This window comes from Branchiostoma floridae, chromosome 8 (assembly GCF_000003815.2).
Source record: "Branchiostoma floridae strain S238N-H82 chromosome 8, Bfl_VNyyK, whole genome shotgun sequence".
In the NCBI taxonomy this organism is placed as follows: Eukaryota; Metazoa; Chordata; class Leptocardii; order Amphioxiformes; family Branchiostomatidae; genus Branchiostoma; species Branchiostoma floridae.
The window spans coordinates 1,195,649-1,214,602 of NC_049986.1; the positions used below are offsets into that span (position 1 = coordinate 1,195,649).

The window sequence follows — 18,954 nt, forward strand, 5'->3', positions numbered from 1 at the left end:
AAAGGTCAGCAGACAATGGAGAAAAATTGCTGCGCAAGTAGCATGGTTCAGTGACCAAGTAGGACATGGTTACATAAATGCACCAAAGTGCAAATGTCAGTTGTTTTGTCACACGTTAAGAACAGAATGACTGATTAAGGTCCCGATTTCACGGCTTTAATTTCAAAATTTTCATATCATCCCGGCCCTGTTAATAAAAATCGCCACTTGGAGCGATCAGTAATCCACCAGGTCTTTAGACACACCTGTAGCTACTTTGGACCAGTCCGTACTGCTTGCCTACGGCAGTCTCCAGCTGCAGGTGTTGGGAGATCTGATCTTTTGACCATCCGTATTTCATATCAACCCGATCTTACCGCAGTTGATATCAGCGAAGTCTAGTGGTGCGTACCTAGACTCATATTCAGGTATGCCAATTACGGGAAATAGAAATGGGCTGCCTACCTACCTACCTACCTAGTCCCTTGACCTCCAGGTCGTTTGGGGGACAAGGTAGGCATGAAGATCGAGAGTTGCCTCCAGGTTCATCTATCCCTAGCCAGGGTTATGCTCTCCTGTAGGTGCTGCCTACGCCTTACGTAAAAGACCATGCAGACCCCCAACTATATTGAATCCGGTCACCAATGGCTAAACATTTGCATTCTTGCCTGGCGAGAAAAGATAAATTGAGGTAATCAGGCGTACAACATGAACTTTGACCCATATTATGTATCCCCACCCCGATAATATATAAGACGGAAGGACAAAGCTCAAGCTGCCAGAATCGTCGTCCCACTTTACGTGTAGAAACACAGGTAAGACCTTAAAGTATCTATGTGTTTCGTAGAATGAAGACCTTAGACTTCGACCACAATACGTTGATAACTTGTACTATACGTTGTAGGCGTTTCCTAATATAAACTCCCTGTGTAGCATTTAAGACAATGCGTTACACAAAAATGGACTGAAGAAGGATACTTCTATTTTACGTTGACCTGAATACTAGTAATCTTTTGTGTGAATGTCTCCGCAAGGAGAGTATTGTGTGTCCAAGGACACCTGAAAACAGGTTTCGTTATTAGCTCTATAACAACTTCTTCCAGTACAACTAAACAGATTTATATGAATATCTACATGTATGAATAAGGCAACATATTCGTCTAGCATATCATTTGCACTATTGGTTCTACGGTATAAACATTCGTAGATATATTTGTCTGTTTGTACGCAATAAGGGTTATCGCCTGCCAGAATGTAGTTGAATTTATCCAACGAACAGAGAGTTGCAAATTATTTCAAGCAAGCGGACAGAAATGCATGTGAACAGCTTAATGCGTTTATCATTATATTGCAAACGATCCATAACAAAATGACTTTCGTTTTCAATCCCGTTTGGGCAGAATGGACAAAAGCTCTGGTCACGGGTAATTTTAGTATCTTCTGGCCTCTACAGTTAGTTTGCGACTATGGATTCTTTCTTATCGTTGTGATTGCTCTATGAAGTTCAAAACTGTGTATATTTGAAAGATACTTTTTGTCCGTATAAAGAAATGAATAAATGAAATGTAATAATGTGACATAAATGATACAATAAACCACTTGCAGATGACACCCAGCTAAAATAGCCTTCACCAGACCGACTAATTACAGGGTACGGATCATTGTGGACTCCTGCCCTAATTTCACCCTGCTGCCCGGGTCAATGAACCCTAGTAGTATAGTGGCAAAACTCTCCTGGAAATTGAACTATTCTCTTCCCTTCATAGCCAGCGAACTTTGAGGCCACACTGACTTAATCGCATTGATGTTCGTGTTGCCATGGTAACCGTTTTTTGATATTTTTTTGGCGAAAATGGCTTACAATGTATTTTTTACGTTCATTTGCTATATTCTACAATTAAATCTTATGATATCAAATGTATTTTTTCTGCGCCAACTGGTGTTTCATCTAGCAAGATGTTTAGGAGGAAAGTATTATTTGACAGGCTGTCAACAGTGAGCCTGTTATAGTAAGTGATCGCATGCAGGCCTGGTTGATCGGGTCACTTAGTTGGTATGACACTATATAGGTGTCTATATACACATAGTAGGTAATACACGTAATCAGATATATCATCATTTTTGTCCTGTACAGCTTTTGTATAAAGCATTCTATTATTTCGGCGTGTAGTCTACATGTACTGTCTTCGCTTCATATGTTTGTTTGGAAATTCAGACTTTTTTTCTCTTAATGCAGATCTGTTTGTCAAATCCCCCTGCGGTGTTTCAATATCATTCAGAACCTTCCGAACCTGTTTTATCGGTACGCAAACTGCTGCAGGGCAAAGTTCTGTTTTTAGACGGTCTATTCCTAACAATGGGTATCAGGGCAGAAAGTTGCTGTCAAAATCACCAACCCTAGTTTTAGAACATGAAAAACTCACATCGGCATGGTTGCCCGGCCTCTAAAGTGTAATTTGACGACAAAACAAGGTATAATATTCCGGCAGCTAGAACTACGTTATACGGGATCAAAAGATAGATGGCAAAACCTTTTGACCCCTTTTCACTGCCTGTCAACAACACCAAACACCTAACTTTTAGAACCTACTGCAACCACAAATGTTCCTAAAAATCTGCAGTACTAATAATTGCAATGCGCTTTCAATCATGCAGAACACCATATCAGAAGTCCGTCTGTAAGAAGGCAGCAGTAATTTTCATAACTCAACTTAAAGTTGCGTGTGCTTGTCAGCTAAGTGGATTTTCCTAAATGTTGACATTCATTTTCATTCCACAGTGTCCTATATAACATGGCGACCCCGGCTGTATCTCATCTGGAAAAAGAGAAGGGAAGTAATGGACGTGGAGAGGATCTTTCGCGTACACACAAGTGTGGCGAGTGCGGCAAGGAGTTTCGTCGACTGAGTGGCTTAAAGAGACATATGCGTTCTTACACTTGCAAGAGACCGTTAAGATGTGGGAAGTGCAGCAAACAGTTTAGTTGGCTTTGTAATCTGAAGAGACATATGGGAACCCACACCGGTGAGAGACCTTATAAGTGTGATAAGTGTAGCAAACAGTTTAGTGACCAGGGCAATATGAAGAGTCATATGAGGACTCATACTGATGAGAAACCATTCAAATGTGAGGAGTGCGGAAATCAGTTTAGTAGGATGTATCATCTGAAGAGTCATATACGGACTCACACCGGAGAGAAGCCCTATAAGTGCGAAGAATGCAGCAAACAGTTTAGTGTGTTGGGTGGTCTGAAGATACACATGCGGACACATACCGGAGAGAAGCCCTATAAGTGCGATGAATGCAGCAAACAGTTCAGTGTGTTGGGTAATCTGAAGATACACATGCGGACACATACCGGTGAGAAGCCCTATAGGTGCGATGAATGCAGCAAACAGTTCAGTAAGATGTGTAGTCTGATTAAGCATATGCGGACTCACACTGGTGAGAAATCTTACAGATGTGAGGAGTGGCGGCAGGCAGTTTAGTCGGCTTGATAACCTGAAGAGCCATGTGATGACTCATACCGGTGAGAAACCCTACCAGTGTAAATAATGCAGTAGGAGCTTCCGTACCTCAGGTAATCTCCGGAGGCACATGCGAACTCACAGTGTGAAGGATGTAATAACACTTAGGACACATGTACGTGACTTAAACCTTTCAGTCAGACCATCTCCGGAGCCACAAGGCAAAGCGAACTCACAGCGATTAAACTTCACAGCAACCGATGTGGCGGTTTCATGCACGAATAAGGGTGAAACCCTACCGGTGTGACGAAACCTTACAGCTACCAGGGTGAAACCATACCTTTGTGAGGAATGCAGTAAGACTTAGAACTTCTGTCAGTCAGGCCATCTCCGAAGCCACGTGCGAACCCACAGTGATAGAAGTTCACAGCTACCGAATTAAAGGATTAAGGCACCAGGGGGAAAAGCAGGACAATGATAGTTTGGCAAAGAGAAGCCAAGAAAATAATTTGGTCGTAGATATGGGAATGACGCAGGTTCGGTGCTACGCTATAGAATTTGATGATTGGGCTGTTTATAGAGATATAAAGATATTAATGTTTTAGTAATGGTCTGATTGCATTCATATTTTCCTAACCTACGTGGACACTACAACAGTGTGTTCTTTGTGTTTAAATTAGGAAATGTGTTGTTTTCGACATTGGAAAGATTTCTGGCAAATAAACCATTCTTAAACATACAAAATTTGTATTCTTATTTTTTACCTGGCCTTATATTAGATGTGAGAATGATATATCATTGTAGTTTGTTGTGTAGAGTAATGTAGGCGTCTCTCTAGATTTTAGATATTTGAGTGTGGATAACATAGCTACATGGTATGGACTGGAACTGTTTGCTGTTTTCTAGAGTAGGTAACATGTACGCTTGTCTGTCATATACTTACAATTAACCTTCTTTTTTAAAATATCGTCGTCGAAATCGCAAGTTTGTCAGTGCTGTAAGGTTAGATTGCACCTATGTAGTTAACACGAGTACATCTCCAGAGGCAGTTAAGAGCGTTTATCAGTATGTAAACACGACACGTTTTTGTCGACCTTCTAATAACTGGAATTCCTCAAGAGATTTTTGGGGTTCATAAATACGCCGTACCGGGTCGAATTGAACTAATCTCTGTCGATTTTAGCATTTAGCTGTTATAGAAAATCTAACATGATATTCATGAACGGAATATCTGACATATCTTTAATAAAATTCATCATGCCTCAAAAGTATGGTTGGATTTGTATGTTTCTCGATCTCAGTGTTCCCTGGTTGACAAAAATAATATCGCAGCAACAGATATTCTACTTGAAGGGGCTGCGGTGTGCGGAAACAAGCCAACTCTTTCCTGCACACCTGCCGCGGGACCTTCCCTTCCTAATCTCATCAAATGGGCTGACTAATGGGCGAACGCACACCTGCCGCGGGACCTTACCTTCCTAATCTCATTAAATGGGCTGACCAATGGGCGAGCGCCACGCGAGGGCACAGGTCAGTTCAAGTCGGGAAATAGCCTGATGAGCCCAATGGACGCATTAGATCTATATATAGCTACATGTACATGGTATGGACTGAAATTGTTTATTGGTTCCTTTTAAAATATTTAACAGGTTACTTGTTTTGTCAAACGTAATGTGTTTGTGTAAGGTACGAAGCTTGCATGAAATATGACTAATATTTGACTATAAAATTTACTCTGTATGCATGTTCAGTATGCCATGAGTGGACTTAAATTCTTTTACACAGTTCTTTATAATTCACTTTCAGTCATTCAGAGAAGTAAATTGTTTTATATTTCAGTGAAACTGCCTCTCAATCACATGTACATGTATGCTGTAACTCATTTGGTTCAATATATGCGAAGTGAAATATAGCAAAATATTATGATCGAAACTTAGTATGTTTCCTTTTTTTACGCTTTTCACGAAGGCTCTTAAAAAGATGCAGCTTGACATATTTTACAGTTCAGCTAATTCAATTACAGTAACCCACATGTACAGGTGTGATCAGGTGTTCTACACATTTTATTCCAGGTGTCACTTTTTACACACAAAACAAAAAACAAATAAAGTACACATGTATATACATATCCCTTAAGAGTTCCATTATCTTACTGCCATAAAACCATCTTAACACTTTCTTTCTTGACGACGACGATGGTGAAGGCAGAAGCAAAGGAAACAATTCGACATAACTATAGTCGGTACATGCGACACCTATTAATTGGTTGCAGTACTGCAGCATTATTCACAAAGGACTGGTGCAGTACTGCACCAAATTAATAGGGTTCGCTTGTGATCCATGTAAAGATTCCAGTGAGACAGAATACCCCAGCCCATACTGCAATGACACCATAATTCTCTGCGTGACTTCTATGACACCCCATTTAATTAATTGCTTCTATTTTCATATGATTGAATCTAACAGTTGTGAACTTCAGGGTGGACAGAGAACTGCCAGAAAAAGCCTGTCCGTCACTCAGAAAGAGATTCTTGAGAAAGACAAATTAAAGTCGAAACCGGTAGAATACCGTCGTCTCTGAGCTGTCATTTTCCCAAGCTACGAATGACGTCACTCAGAAAGAATTGCGATCCTTCAACCAACATCTGCTTTCAGAGCTCATATGATTTCGAATGACAGCAACTTTAAATTGACTGCTTATTTACATAATCCATAAGAGTCCGTATATAGCTCTTGTTCTTGAGGCTCAGCCGAACCACCTAAATACATGTACATTTGTACTAGGAATTAATTATGAATGAAGCGCCCCAGCTGTTTGCTTTCTAAATCCGCCTTTTCTCTTTATAATTACTGAGGGGCTAGAATGAACGGTGACTATGGAGCTTTCTTGTCACCTGCGAGTTTCACTAACGTTCCATACATAGGCTTATTATCGGTGAATATATTATCTCTTATCGACTTGAAATACTGACAAAAGGCTTTGTCATTACATGTGACTTCAAATCTTTCTATAAACAACTTTTTGCTTCATATAATTACCATTTTGTTACCAACGAATTCAAGCTGGTATTAAGAGAACGTAAAGAAGTAACGGAAACATTCAGGACAACTCCCTTTGATACTTTTATTTCTTTTACATTACAGCAAGAAATGCGTTTGTGCGTCCGTAAAAATGATTTCACATCCGAAAAATCATGTCACTAAGCTAGAAATGGGCACGGCTCTCTATAATCGTTTCAGGAGTTTTGCAAGTTCCCGGTACCCTGCTGTTAGTAGTAATCACTTTAGGTTTGTTACATCCCTAATGTATAGAATTAATTGTTGCAAGCATACTAGCTACATATTTCCCTACGTATTGTTTGCTTTTCTAGCGCACTTTAATACACTTTCTGCATCTCACTTTCGTCATTAAAATATTGCACATAATGACGCTTCATTGTATTTCTTGTTAACTATTGATTAGTGTAATTGAAAATTAGATGCCTCAGAAAAATCATTGGGATAATTTATATGGACCACATTACAAATGAAGAAGTTAAAAACAACATAAGGCAATATGGTCACTATTTTTTAAAAGCTTTTTTTTGAAAAAAAATTAACAATTACACACATTGTGACATCTACATGTATAGCTTCATGACTACATCTCCGACTACAGCAGATGCATAGCTATAAAACTTTGCACTTGGCTCTCGAAGCCAATATGGTCACAATGAAAGACTGCTAAAAGTAGTGAAGAGAAGGAAACTAAAGTGGTATGGACACGTAATGATGTTAAACGGACTGTCCAAAGTCATCCTTCAAGGAACTGTGAAGGGAGCTAGAGGAAGGGGACGGCAAAAGAAAAAAAAAAATGGGCAGACAACATTAAGGAATGGACGGGAAAGAGCTTTCCAGTGTCCCTCCCGCTGACGCAGGACCGAACAGGATGCAGGAACCTGATTCACAGTGCCACCATGCAGCGTCCCCACGACCCGGGAATACTGGGTTAAGGGACCAAGGTACAAGGAACAAGGATTGATTAGTAAAGTTTCCAAACTCCACTTTCGCCAATTAACAAAAACACGTTATTGACTCCGTCCATTAGTATTGTTGTTTGCCAAATTGTCATTTTTCTTACTTTTCAGCTGTCTGATTTCCCATATCGATGTATGTACTAAACCCTCGTTTTCACTGTGTATATGTCACTGAGTGTCGTTTGTGTTCATACTGCGCTATATTCGGTTATTTGTGGCATCACTGAGGTAATCAGGCGTGTCAACTCTGACCTTTCACCACCTGAAGTACTGACCCGTGATTGCGAAACGGGGACTTCAGGAAGGTCATTTCCCTACATCAAGGACGATTCAACGCTTTATCAATCCACAACAGTACCGACACAGCGGTGAGACTTTGTTTAATGACTGCTGCTAAGACAACAGCAATTGACTATTGCGCTATCAAGATTTATAAGCCACTATGAGCATGTTTGTATATGTATATATGCCCCCGCCAAATGCTTAAATATTTACGGTAACATCCCACAAAGCTTCTTGACAAGCGTGTAAGGTTATAAAATGTATGAACATACTACATAGCATCTATGTAGACAAAAGACCGAAAATCCTTCAAACTTTTGCCAATTTTTTTTTTTTTTTCATGTTGTCTGATCTGACCTTGTGCAAATCCGGCGCATCTAAGATTGTACTATTCTTTTGTCTCTTACTACATCCTACCGAACCGGTTTTATCTGCCCACACAGCTTAAGCCCTGACTGTGTCTCTGTGAAAACATCCTGTAGTGTGTTCTTCTAAGCATCAGCGTATCTCGGTAAGTGCATTTTGTACTGACTACGATTTTAGTTAATAATATGTATTGATGAATATGACCATATGTCCTTTGTACTCTAAGAATCTAACGACAAATAGGGGCGTGTACATGAAGGTTAGACAAAGACATCCAGGTAAACAATATCCAAAAACAGAGATTTACTTTCGGACGTTTGGTCACACATCATTAAACCGAGGCCATTTACGACTACTGGTAGGCCTAGGTATGTTTTTGAATGTCGATGTCCGGACAATGGTTTCATAAAAAAGAAGGACACTGGTATTGTCTTATTGTGTGAGTAGCGCGGACCAAAAACAAGGTAGGGTCTATGCTAACATTCTTGCTTAAGTTGAACAAATGCCCGTTGTAAATTATCACCTCCATGAAATGTCATGGAGGTTATATTTACCTCCATGAAATGTCATGGATGTTATATTTTCACCTGTGTTTGTGTGTGCATGTGTCCGTGAACATGATAACTCAAGAAAGGCTCGGTGGATTGGTTTCATACTTGGTGTGTTGGTAAAGTGTGATGAAAGCTAGAAATGATCGATTTTGGGTCCCCTGGCGGCTTCCCTGGTATTGCAGCACAGCTTCCGGTTTGGCTATACCATACTCTGAATAAGCTATGTTTGCGAATTTTGAGTTTTAGATAGCTCAGGTGCTCAGGAATAAGTGATTTAAGTTTGGCCCTCTAGCGACTAGTTTTGGGATAGCAGGGGCATTTTTGTCAAAAACTTTGGAAGTTTACGTAGATATCTCAAAAAGGGAACAACGAATATTCATGACTTTTGGTGTGTATGTTCCTTAGACAATGCTGTATACAACAAAATACTAATTATGCAAAATATGACTACATTTGCATAATTAATTAGTAAGAATAATCTATCAAAGCAGTTTTTTTCAGATGTATCTGTTATCCCGGACATGCTATGGTCTTGACATTTGGGTGGTAGATAGCTTTTAGCGTCATAACAAAGTGGAGAAAGTTTTAGATCCCTAACATTTAATTGCGGAACTGCAGGGGCATTTTTGTCGACACTCCAACGAGGGTAACCGCAGAACGGAACGATGGATTACCATTATTTCAGGCATGCAGGTAGCTTAGGCAAGGCTAAAACCTGCCGCAACGTTATGATTAGTTGGTTCTTTTGTCATAATTCTTGCAGGATCTGATGTTTGACTAATATGGCATCGAAACCTCAACTGAAACAAAATGCGGCGGAGGATGGACAAGATTTTCCCCGTACCCACAAGTGCAGCTATTGTGAAAAGGAGTTTCGCCGCAAAAGTAAGCTCGATCGACATCTGCGAACGCATACCGGTGAGAAACCGTACAACTGTGAACATTGCAACAAAGGCTTCAGTCAGTCAACTCAGCTGAAGACTCACATGCGGACTCATACGGGGGAAAACCCGTACAGGTGTGAGGAGTGCAGCAAGCAGTTCAGTACATTGTCAAATCTAAAGAGTCACATGAGAACCCACACAGGTGAGAAACCGTACAAGTGTAAGACATGCTGCAAGCAGTTCAGTAATCTTTGTAACATGAAAACACACATGAGAACTCACACTGGGGAGATACCGTACAAGTGTAAACATTGCAACAAAGGCTTCAGTCAGTCACCTCACCTGAAGGCTCACATACGGACTCATACAGGGGAAAACCCGTACAGATGTGAGCAGTGCAGCAAACAGTTTAGTGCACTGTCAGATCTAAAGAAACACATGCGGACCCACACTGGCGAGAAACCGTACACATGTGATGCATGCAGCAAACAGTTTAGTCGGTTGTGTAATTTGAAGGAACACATGCGAACCCACACTGGTGAAAAACCATACAAGTGCGAAGAGTGCAGCAAACAGTTCACTACGTTGTCAAATTTTAAGAGGCACATGCGGACTCACACCGTACAAGTGCCAGGTGTGCAGCAGACAGTTCAGACAGCTGGGTACTCTAAACAGACACATGCGGACTTACACCGTTGAGAAACCGTACAGATGTGAGGCATGCTGGAAGCAGTTCCGTGAGCTGGGAAATCTAAAGGAACGCATCCGGGCTCACACTGGTTAGAAACCGTACAGGTGTGAAAATTGAAAATGAAGCTTTCGTCAGTCACGTAGTCTTTGTGCCCATATGCAAACTCACATCGGTGAAAGTCTGTGACGATAACATGTACATGTGCATATTGTTACACAGTAGGAAAGGATCTTAAGCTTGAAAAAGTTTGCCACTTGATCATTTTTACTTTACAAAGGTGACCTTTGAGTTACCGTTTTAATTCAGCAGTATAGTCACTACATAGAACCGAATTTCAGCATAGTAGTTACTATCGCCATGTGCCCTACTTGATTATATCTAGAGCTGTTGACAGTCACTGTTGTTCACTGGTGTCAGAAAGATTGCAATAATAGCCATCGCACTTAGATTAGTTTTTCTATGTATATATCTAATTACTCATTGACAAGTTTTTATTATCCTTTATTAGTCATTTTAATTTCTGTAAATACACTATGGACATGGATCAAAGGCGTTTAGAATTAGCTTCGTAAAAAGATTCGAAAACAGATGTTACTATCTATTGGTTACCTTTATGATATGCTGTAAGATGTTGGAGTTTTTTTTTATTTACCGCAACTAAGTTTTCTCAATAAGATAGTGTCCTTTATGTGAAGTTGTCTTTGATGTCAAACGTTATCTTTTTCCTACCCACAGAACTTGTATGGTTTGCATGCAATTGTATTGCGACACAACACCACACAACATAGCACAACACCTCGCGACTCAATACGACACCAAACAAGACATGACCAACACAAAACAATACAAAACAAAACAACATGACCCATGTACAACACTACACATGTACAACATAATACGACACAACACGACTTATGTACAACACGACACAAAACGACATATGTACAACACAACACATGTATAACTGTACACTACACAATTTGAAATACGACACAACACTACATACGTACGACACGACACGACATAACGCGACATAGGTACAACACGACACGACAAATGTACAACACAACACAACACAACATTGCACGTCAAGACACAACACAGCAATTTTCAATAGAAGACAAGGGTAAGACAGGGTCAAGATGCAAATGAGGGGCTCCTCCTAGGCCCGAGAGAAAACGTTACCTCCTGTAACAAAAACAACATCAGCTAATTGACTCATTTGCATTAACTTCGCCTTTATTTTTATCTTATCCTTGTCTCCTATTGAAAAATCCAAGATTGTATTCAGTCACTTGAGCTACTGCTATTTGGCTTATCGTATTACCAGGATGTCTAACCTTCATCGTCATAACACTAAGTAGCCATTTGAAGTCTTGGTAGACAATAGTTTTGTAAGCGTTAGGAATAATATTTTCCCAAAAAAAATCTTCCTGTTGCTCTAAAATCATATAAACATTTTATCAAGTAGTCATTCCTCTGCCAAAATAGTTTGGGCAGGATTTGCAATAATATTGTACAACAGGAGAAAAACATTCTTTAACGCTTCCTTTGTCGATAGTTTTTAAACTATGAAAATAGGAAGCGTGACTACTGAGAAAATAATCTGAACTAACCAAGGAGCTTTTATCTGATAAAAGCTCCTTGAACTAACGTGTCGGATTCGTCATAAATTCCAATTTCACGTTAAATGCATTTTAAATCGTACAAGGTCCGGGTGATTCCGATCGGAGTTTGCAGGCATTACAAATTAGAATCGTGAATAAAAGTGAATGTTACCGAATAAATAGTATCATAATATTTCTTTTGTCATGCTTGTTCATTTGCTTACGCGCCTTCAACAATAAAAGTGGCATAATACAGACATAAAGTTATCATGTTGCTGCAACATCGTGCTGGCAAAATGTATGTTTATTCATATAAACATTGCACAGGTAACACAATTGTTTAGATTTACAGTTCAAAACATTCTAACGATGAATATTGATGAGGAAATAATCATTCTCGCCATTGTTAAACTTACTTATCAAATCTAAACTGGCCAATTTTCCCGCGATTTCCGCCAAGTAACATTTCCTCGATTGTCTCAACTTACCCTGCCAAAGTCAAATCTGCCGAAAATGATTGATATTGCTACGCGGAATGTTGGCAAATTCATCGACAAAGACATGTACTCTGACGTTCAAGGAACGCGTACCTTCTGCTACCCTACCGTCCAAATGACCTTGTCGTTAACTCCAAATCCTCGCAAAAAAATATTTTATATATACATGTATATAAAACCGGGCGTAAGGTGACATTCGTCCGCTCAGGCTGTGTTGTCAAGATATGCACGTGTTTCTATATAAACGGGGTTGGAAGGCCCCGCTATTGAATATTAATTAGACTTCGTCTTCCTTTTCGCTGATTGGCTGGCTCGTTAAATTCATTTAACTTGCACGTGCGGGGCTCTGCGGGGTGACGTCACGGCAAAAGGCCGAAAGAAAACCAATTTTCCCTCAGAAAAGTGCTGAAATTTACTGTATATAGTAAAGCGCTGGTTACAAGTTAGCAATTTACGTGTTTGTAAGCATAAGTCCGTGAGATTTCTGAAACAACAGCAGTTCTGTGATAAACGGAACCTTCTAAAAACGTACGGAGCTAACAGCGCAGGGAAAATATACCATCGCATCACAGAAATGCCCCTAAAAACTGATACAATAAGCCTTCTGAATAGCCCAAAGTGCAAGAGTTTCCCCCAACGGGGCTCTGCCCCTGGACCCTGCCGGGCCGGGGCCTTCGGCGTTCTTCGGTGGACGCCGCTGCGCCGACGCTGTAAAAAATTATGGCGGGAACACTGCAGTATATACGGAATCGTGAGGCCCCGCTTATGAATATTAATTAGCCTTCGCCCTCTTCGCGCACAGGTGTGGGCTCCGTGCGGGGTCACGGAAGGTCACGTCAGGAGGCCAAAAGAAAACAAATTTCCCCTCAGAAAAGTGCCAAAAATAATCATTTTAAAGTAGTTTATGTCAAAACTTTTACTTGGATCATTTTACCAACTATCTAATGCCTATCTACACCAAATTTCAGGCCATTCCATTGAAAGACCAGGGTACAGGGGGCCAAAATATACCGTTTTGGTCAAAACATGACCTTTAAACCTCAATAAAATCATTTTAGAGGCAGTTATGAAAAAAACTGAGAATAAAAGCATCAAGGTATTGGCCCATTCTACCCCTGTGCCAAATTTCAGGTCATTCGGTCCAGAAACGGCGGAGATGAATCACCTTGAAGATTTGACAGGAGAAAGAAAGAAAGAAGAAACATTACGAATACAATATATTTCACCATACTATGTATGGCTGAAATATAAAAAAGCATTCCTTGCCGGTGCTCTAAATGAATATAAACATAACACTTTGTATTGATTCCTATGGTAAAATAGCTTTGCCAGCGCTTCCAATGATATTGTACGAACATGTAGAGTTCCACGAACCCATATCTATGATACTATAAATGCATTCAAGTTCGTAGGGCCTATGGGTTTAATTTCGCGTTGCGTTAACGGGAAAATGGAGTGCTCGTGATGATTTTCTGTTCTCAGTAGCGCCATCCTGCGAATTCAATTGCATTTATAGTACTGTACTATAGTAACATACTGTATCAGGGCGCCTCTAGGAACCGCCAGTCGGAAACCACTTACTGGTTACAGTGGAAGGGACAGAACTCTACTAACGGACAGAACCGACTTTTGACTTTGACAGTGCTGGTGTGCTGGTGTGATCAACTGTCATTGATTCCTCTGGATACTACATTTCTATTGTGGTGTTGTACAATACATAAAATGGATAGATATGTGTCTTGCAAGTAGCAAGTACCTCATATATTTCACCATTACCACACTGTTAGGGGGAGGCATATGCGGCGCAAGTAGAGGACAGAAGGAAAATGTCCGCGCTGGTTTTGTTTTGAGTTCGCGCACAGCACGAAATCTGGTATTTAAGCAAGCTTAAACTCAACGTAAACGCGACGTTTCTGCACCCTTTCCGCAACTTAACGACTTCTTTCCGTGAACGTAAAGATTCCCTTTAATGCTACCTTTACATTGGCACTTATAAGTACGGTTCTGCACTTATTTACGTGCCTTTCCGCAACTATTAGACGCTTAAAGGCGTCGTTGATAACAGTATTTCCATATCCTTTACGGGCGGAAAGCGTGCGTTTCTTAAGACTTTTCCGTGATCTTTTGACCACCTTTACACTCGATTTCCGTTACGATTTCCCCCACGTTTATGTGTCGTTCACACAGCCTGAAAGGTACGTAAAGATGTGCGGAAACGTACCTATCCGAACGCTTTCCGTGATCTTTTCTTGGACTACAGTTGCGCGTTTATTTTTAGTAAAGGCGGCGTAAGTTTAAACCTTTCCGCATATTTAGGTTGGTTTTATGTGTTTTGTGTGGCTTAACTTTCCGCACTATGTGCATTGGGTATGCGTGTCTCATTTGGTTATAATCATACCTACTAGGTACCTGAGGCTTCTTCGTCTTAACTATCTTTTAATTCTTAGGGAACAATCGGTGTACAGTATCCACGAATCTCCGCTACATTCAAGTCCACAATTTGGAGTCCAGTGTCGGGCGATACGTCTGGAAAGACGTCATTTCAAGCACCATTTAGTTCCATCTTGTCATCACAGTAGAAAAATCCGCTGAGATTCCCGAGGATGGGCACTGTTTCATGATGGCCGTGCTTTCCATGTAGGCTCCACCAGCTGATGCTGGTCAAGACGACACCCTGAGTTGTGCCCCGTTGAAGTCTCTCGAGCATACTCCGTTTCTGACAAGCCGTGAGTGTCCTAGTATTCGTTCCGCCTTGTAGTTCCGTCGGAATCCATATGCGGCAAGACCACACCAATAATCCATGTTGAAACGGGTCCAAGGCTCCTTCGTGACTTGTCCCAAAACAGACGCCCTGCAAACTGGTTTCTGCTATAAATTCTGGCATATTCGTTAGGTTTCACCCCATACAAGTACCGTTTTCACTTACAAGAGGTTAACGGTGGTCACCGTGATGCAGTTAGAAGTGAGCTATGAGACGTCTCCTGTCTCCTGAGAGAGACCGGTAACCACTTACAAGTGGCTCAGAGAGACGAGTCTCCGTCTCCGTCCTGTACAATGACACCACGCACAGAACTCGCGAGACTTCGTTGACGGTACGAGATTTAGGGGCTCCGGGATGCGGAAATTTTCAGGTATCTGAACCCCGGATTGTTGCCTCGTTTGACGGCCAGCAGCTGATCAAGTCGACCGATTCCATGGCGAGGTAAGCACCTGTTATCCATTTACTGATCATTTTGAGGTTGATCATCACTGCAACCCTCACTCGTTTGCCTTGTGAGTTTTTTTGTGACAAAGTGTGCGCGCTTCGGCCAGGCGCGGGTGAAGGGGGAGGGGGGTGGTACACACCACCGCCAGTAGAAAACAACAACAACAAAACAATAATATTGTACATGTGATTGTGCTGATCGCAAGAATAGCCCACTGCTGTTGTTACTGGCCTGTTATAGCGGTCATTAAGCCCATGCATTTACAGCATTCAAATCAATTCACCCCAAACAAGTTAAAGACCATGAGTCGGATATACGATCTTTTCGATTCAAATTATTATCTCGATTTTGAGCTGTTCACTTTCAGAATCAGAAATCAACCTGAATATACCAGAGAAATTGACACTCGTGTAGCATGTGGCAAGATGCAGAAATCACTATAGTATAGAGAACAAATGTATGTGGCATGACCATGAGAACATTTCCAAATCATAATGTTTGTCTCCTTGTGTATCAATTGAATGAATGGTCACAGATACAACCTTTGTCATTTTATTATAATCCACATATAGCTGAATTGTCTCCAAAGTTTCTTGTCTCTCTCAAGTGTCATTGCATTTTCCCAAGGGTAGTCAGCTGTTTTGGAAATGTAAGGAATCTCTTTGTACAAACTATAATTCTTTTTATGAATAATGCCTCAACATCTATCTATGATATCCTCTGACAGACATGAGTGAAAAACAAATGAAATTGTTTTCCAGGTTGGAATCCACCCTGAAGCCTATTGAAGACATACACGAGATCACAAGATGGCGGCAGAGTGACCTAGAATGGACCAATCCTGAAGCCCCGTCCCCTGTTCGATCATGTTCTATTTTGAACACCTCCGTCAAAAACAGCGCTTGTTGGACAGAACTGTTCGCTTCCACTATTTAGCTGATAATAACGACTGACTTCAGTTTAGCTTTTTTTCACCCTGACCTCCTCTCAGACCGGGTTGAAAAAAAATGCGCTGACTTCTTTGTTGAAGGTTACATCCACTGAGTACAGTCATCTGAGGAGGGGGCTGATAAAGTTGTGGTAAGGGCTTTAATTTCAATCAAAGTGGAAGCGGGAGGCCATGCATATCATAACCTTGTTCGTGGGCAGAAGTGTCCGGTTTCTGACATACGGTCAATGCACATGAAAACCAGGGTACACCTGTATTTGTTACTGGGTTTCTACTGCATTTGCTGCATGCATAACAGCGGCATGCTCATGATAAAAGCGAAATCAAGAAGAAAGCAGCTCAGGCACTCGTGGAGAGGGAGCTTGTACTATGCACCAACTAATGCGACACTTCTACAAAGTCTGCCAGTGCAGAGTCCCGTGTCTTATACATACCCTGCTCTACACGTTCATCCTGCCCACCAACAATGTAAAGCTAATTGCAGTGGCACTCCCTCCCACAGTACCTATACACGGTGGGTTTAGTCTTCAACAAAGAATAGCATAGCATTTTTCTTTGGCCATTTCTGTTCAATGATGATGATTTCTGTTCAACTGGGTATTCGAATTAGAATAGTGGTTGCATCTTGTTCTATTTGTTCAATATGACGTTCGATCGGGATTGGTCCATCCCTTGCGAAACTGAATGACCTCGACGTTGAGGAAAGAAAGCAATACCTTTCAATAATACAACGTGTGTCATGCCAAAGGTCATTTTATATCTAACTAAAGTAAAGGGACGTTATTACATTTATTGGTGTCAATAATCCTACATGTTCTGGAAATGTTTTGTAACATCTAGTACTTTGGAAAGGTTTTAGTAGCTTACTAATAGGAATGTTTTGTTTATGAAGACAGATGCCATTTTGATATTAGTGTTGTTGAGATCTTTTAAAGCATTTATATGTCATATATACATCCTTTGATTCCTGTGTTTGTAGATATTTCCAAAGCATAGTAAGCATGCCTGTATATTATAGTCTTACTGTATTTATAACTTCCAGTTCATACCGTATGCTGGGTAGTGTTGCTTGTGTATTCAGCTGAGCTTTTAGAATACAGACATGAATGAACTGATGCATATGACTTTGGACAGGTGTTTGAGTAAGTGTACATGTAAATTTTCTCCTGGTAGGAAGCAGGAGATGGTGCTGTTTATGCAAGTCACACCTGTCTAGAATGATCAGACCACTGGCTTTAGTTGTTCACACTGAAGAACCACATGCTTGTAGAAAAAGATGAAATTGTTAGAAATCTTTGGGCAAAATGGGTTCGGATACAGTCAAATCCGGGCCCATATTTTGCCTTATCCTTAAGGGATGCGATCAGATAAGGGCAGATGCGATTGGTTATGGATCTAAAATCTGACATTCGCCGGTTTCCGTACTTGTTTGGATATGGAAAAAATACAAAATACGTATCTTTTGCAGCTGCGATAGAGGTTTTATATCCTTGCTGTGAAATACACTTAAATGTCTGTAATTTTCCGTATCCTAACCAACACGCAAATCCCCACATTTGCCTGCGAATGCGCAGATACGAAAGGATTTTCCACCTTCTTAACCGAATCAGAAATCTGTATCACCCTGTATTTGCAATGTATACGCAGATACGAAATTCAGAATTTTTGGATCCTAACCAAATTCAAAAGCGGTATCCCCCCACATTTGCAACGTGTATACAGATAATGGGGATTTTCCTGGATCTGAACCAATGTTAACTGTGATTTGAATGCTGTCAGTGTAGAAACATGTATATGATACAATGTACCTAAGTGTGTTCATATATAGGATTACATCAGACATGACTTCTTTCCTTGTTGACTATGATTTTAATGCTGGCAGTGTTATACTAGATAATCATTTGTACTTAAGTACAATGTACATGATATTGTTAAAACACAACCTGTACATATTGACTGTGGCTAGGTTAAAAATGATATGCTGTCCCAAATGCATTTTATTACTAGTACTTGTAAGAGCTGTGTGCAAAGTGCTTGTATTGAGCCCTATTGTTAACAGCTGTTGACAATTCAATAAATAAAATTTCCTGTTATCCAGTCACTGGCCTCAGAACTGCCTGTATTCGGTAGCAAAAAATTAACAATATTTTGATACCCCAACATACATACAAAGTTTCATTTCCAGCATGATCTATTATTCGTCAGGTCAGGTCCCTATCACTCCAGTCTCTGATTCAATGAAGTTCTTTAGTGAAAGGACGGCCTCTTCTCATGTTTGCTTCTGGGACCAAAGTAGCAGTATACCGGCTGGTTTGCAATGTCGAGTAACATGGCCAGCAAGGCTTTACCAACGTCACAACAGATCTTTGTTTCCTGTGTGTTCCTGCCAATGTTTGTTGTATTCTCCAAGCAGAGGTTGAGTCTGGGATTCTAGTACTGTAAATGCAGGTGGTTTAATG

The 18,954-nt window shown here is 40.6% G+C and overlaps 2 protein-coding genes and 1 long non-coding RNA gene across 3 annotated transcripts; all 3 read left to right on the forward strand.

Moving 5' to 3' along the window:
- Nucleotides 1–510: 510 nt before the first annotated feature.
- On the forward strand, nt 511–3,731 carry LOC118420966 (zinc finger protein 664-like). The gene is made up of 3 exons (XM_035828068.1): nt 511–794; nt 2,759–3,268; nt 3,644–3,731. Exons 2-3 carry the CDS (start codon nt 2,772–2,774, stop codon nt 3,729–3,731), a joined length of 585 nt encoding a protein of 194 aa, XP_035683961.1. The 5' UTR covers nt 511–794; nt 2,759–2,771.
- A 5,712-nt stretch (nt 3,732–9,443) lies between these two features.
- On the forward strand, nt 9,444–10,329 carry LOC118420970 (zinc finger protein 239-like). The gene is made up of 2 exons (XM_035828076.1): nt 9,444–10,009; nt 10,146–10,329. The coding sequence occupies exons 1-2, from the start codon at nt 9,444–9,446 to the stop codon at nt 10,327–10,329; spliced, it is 750 nt and encodes a 249-aa protein (XP_035683969.1).
- Nucleotides 10,330–15,385: 5,056 nt separating this feature from the next.
- On the forward strand, nt 15,386–18,596 carry LOC118420565. The gene is made up of 2 exons (XR_004831746.1): nt 15,386–15,542; nt 16,308–18,596. It is a non-coding gene; the product is annotated as an uncharacterized LOC118420565 (long non-coding RNA).
- The last annotated feature ends 358 nt before the right edge of the window (nt 18,597–18,954 follow it).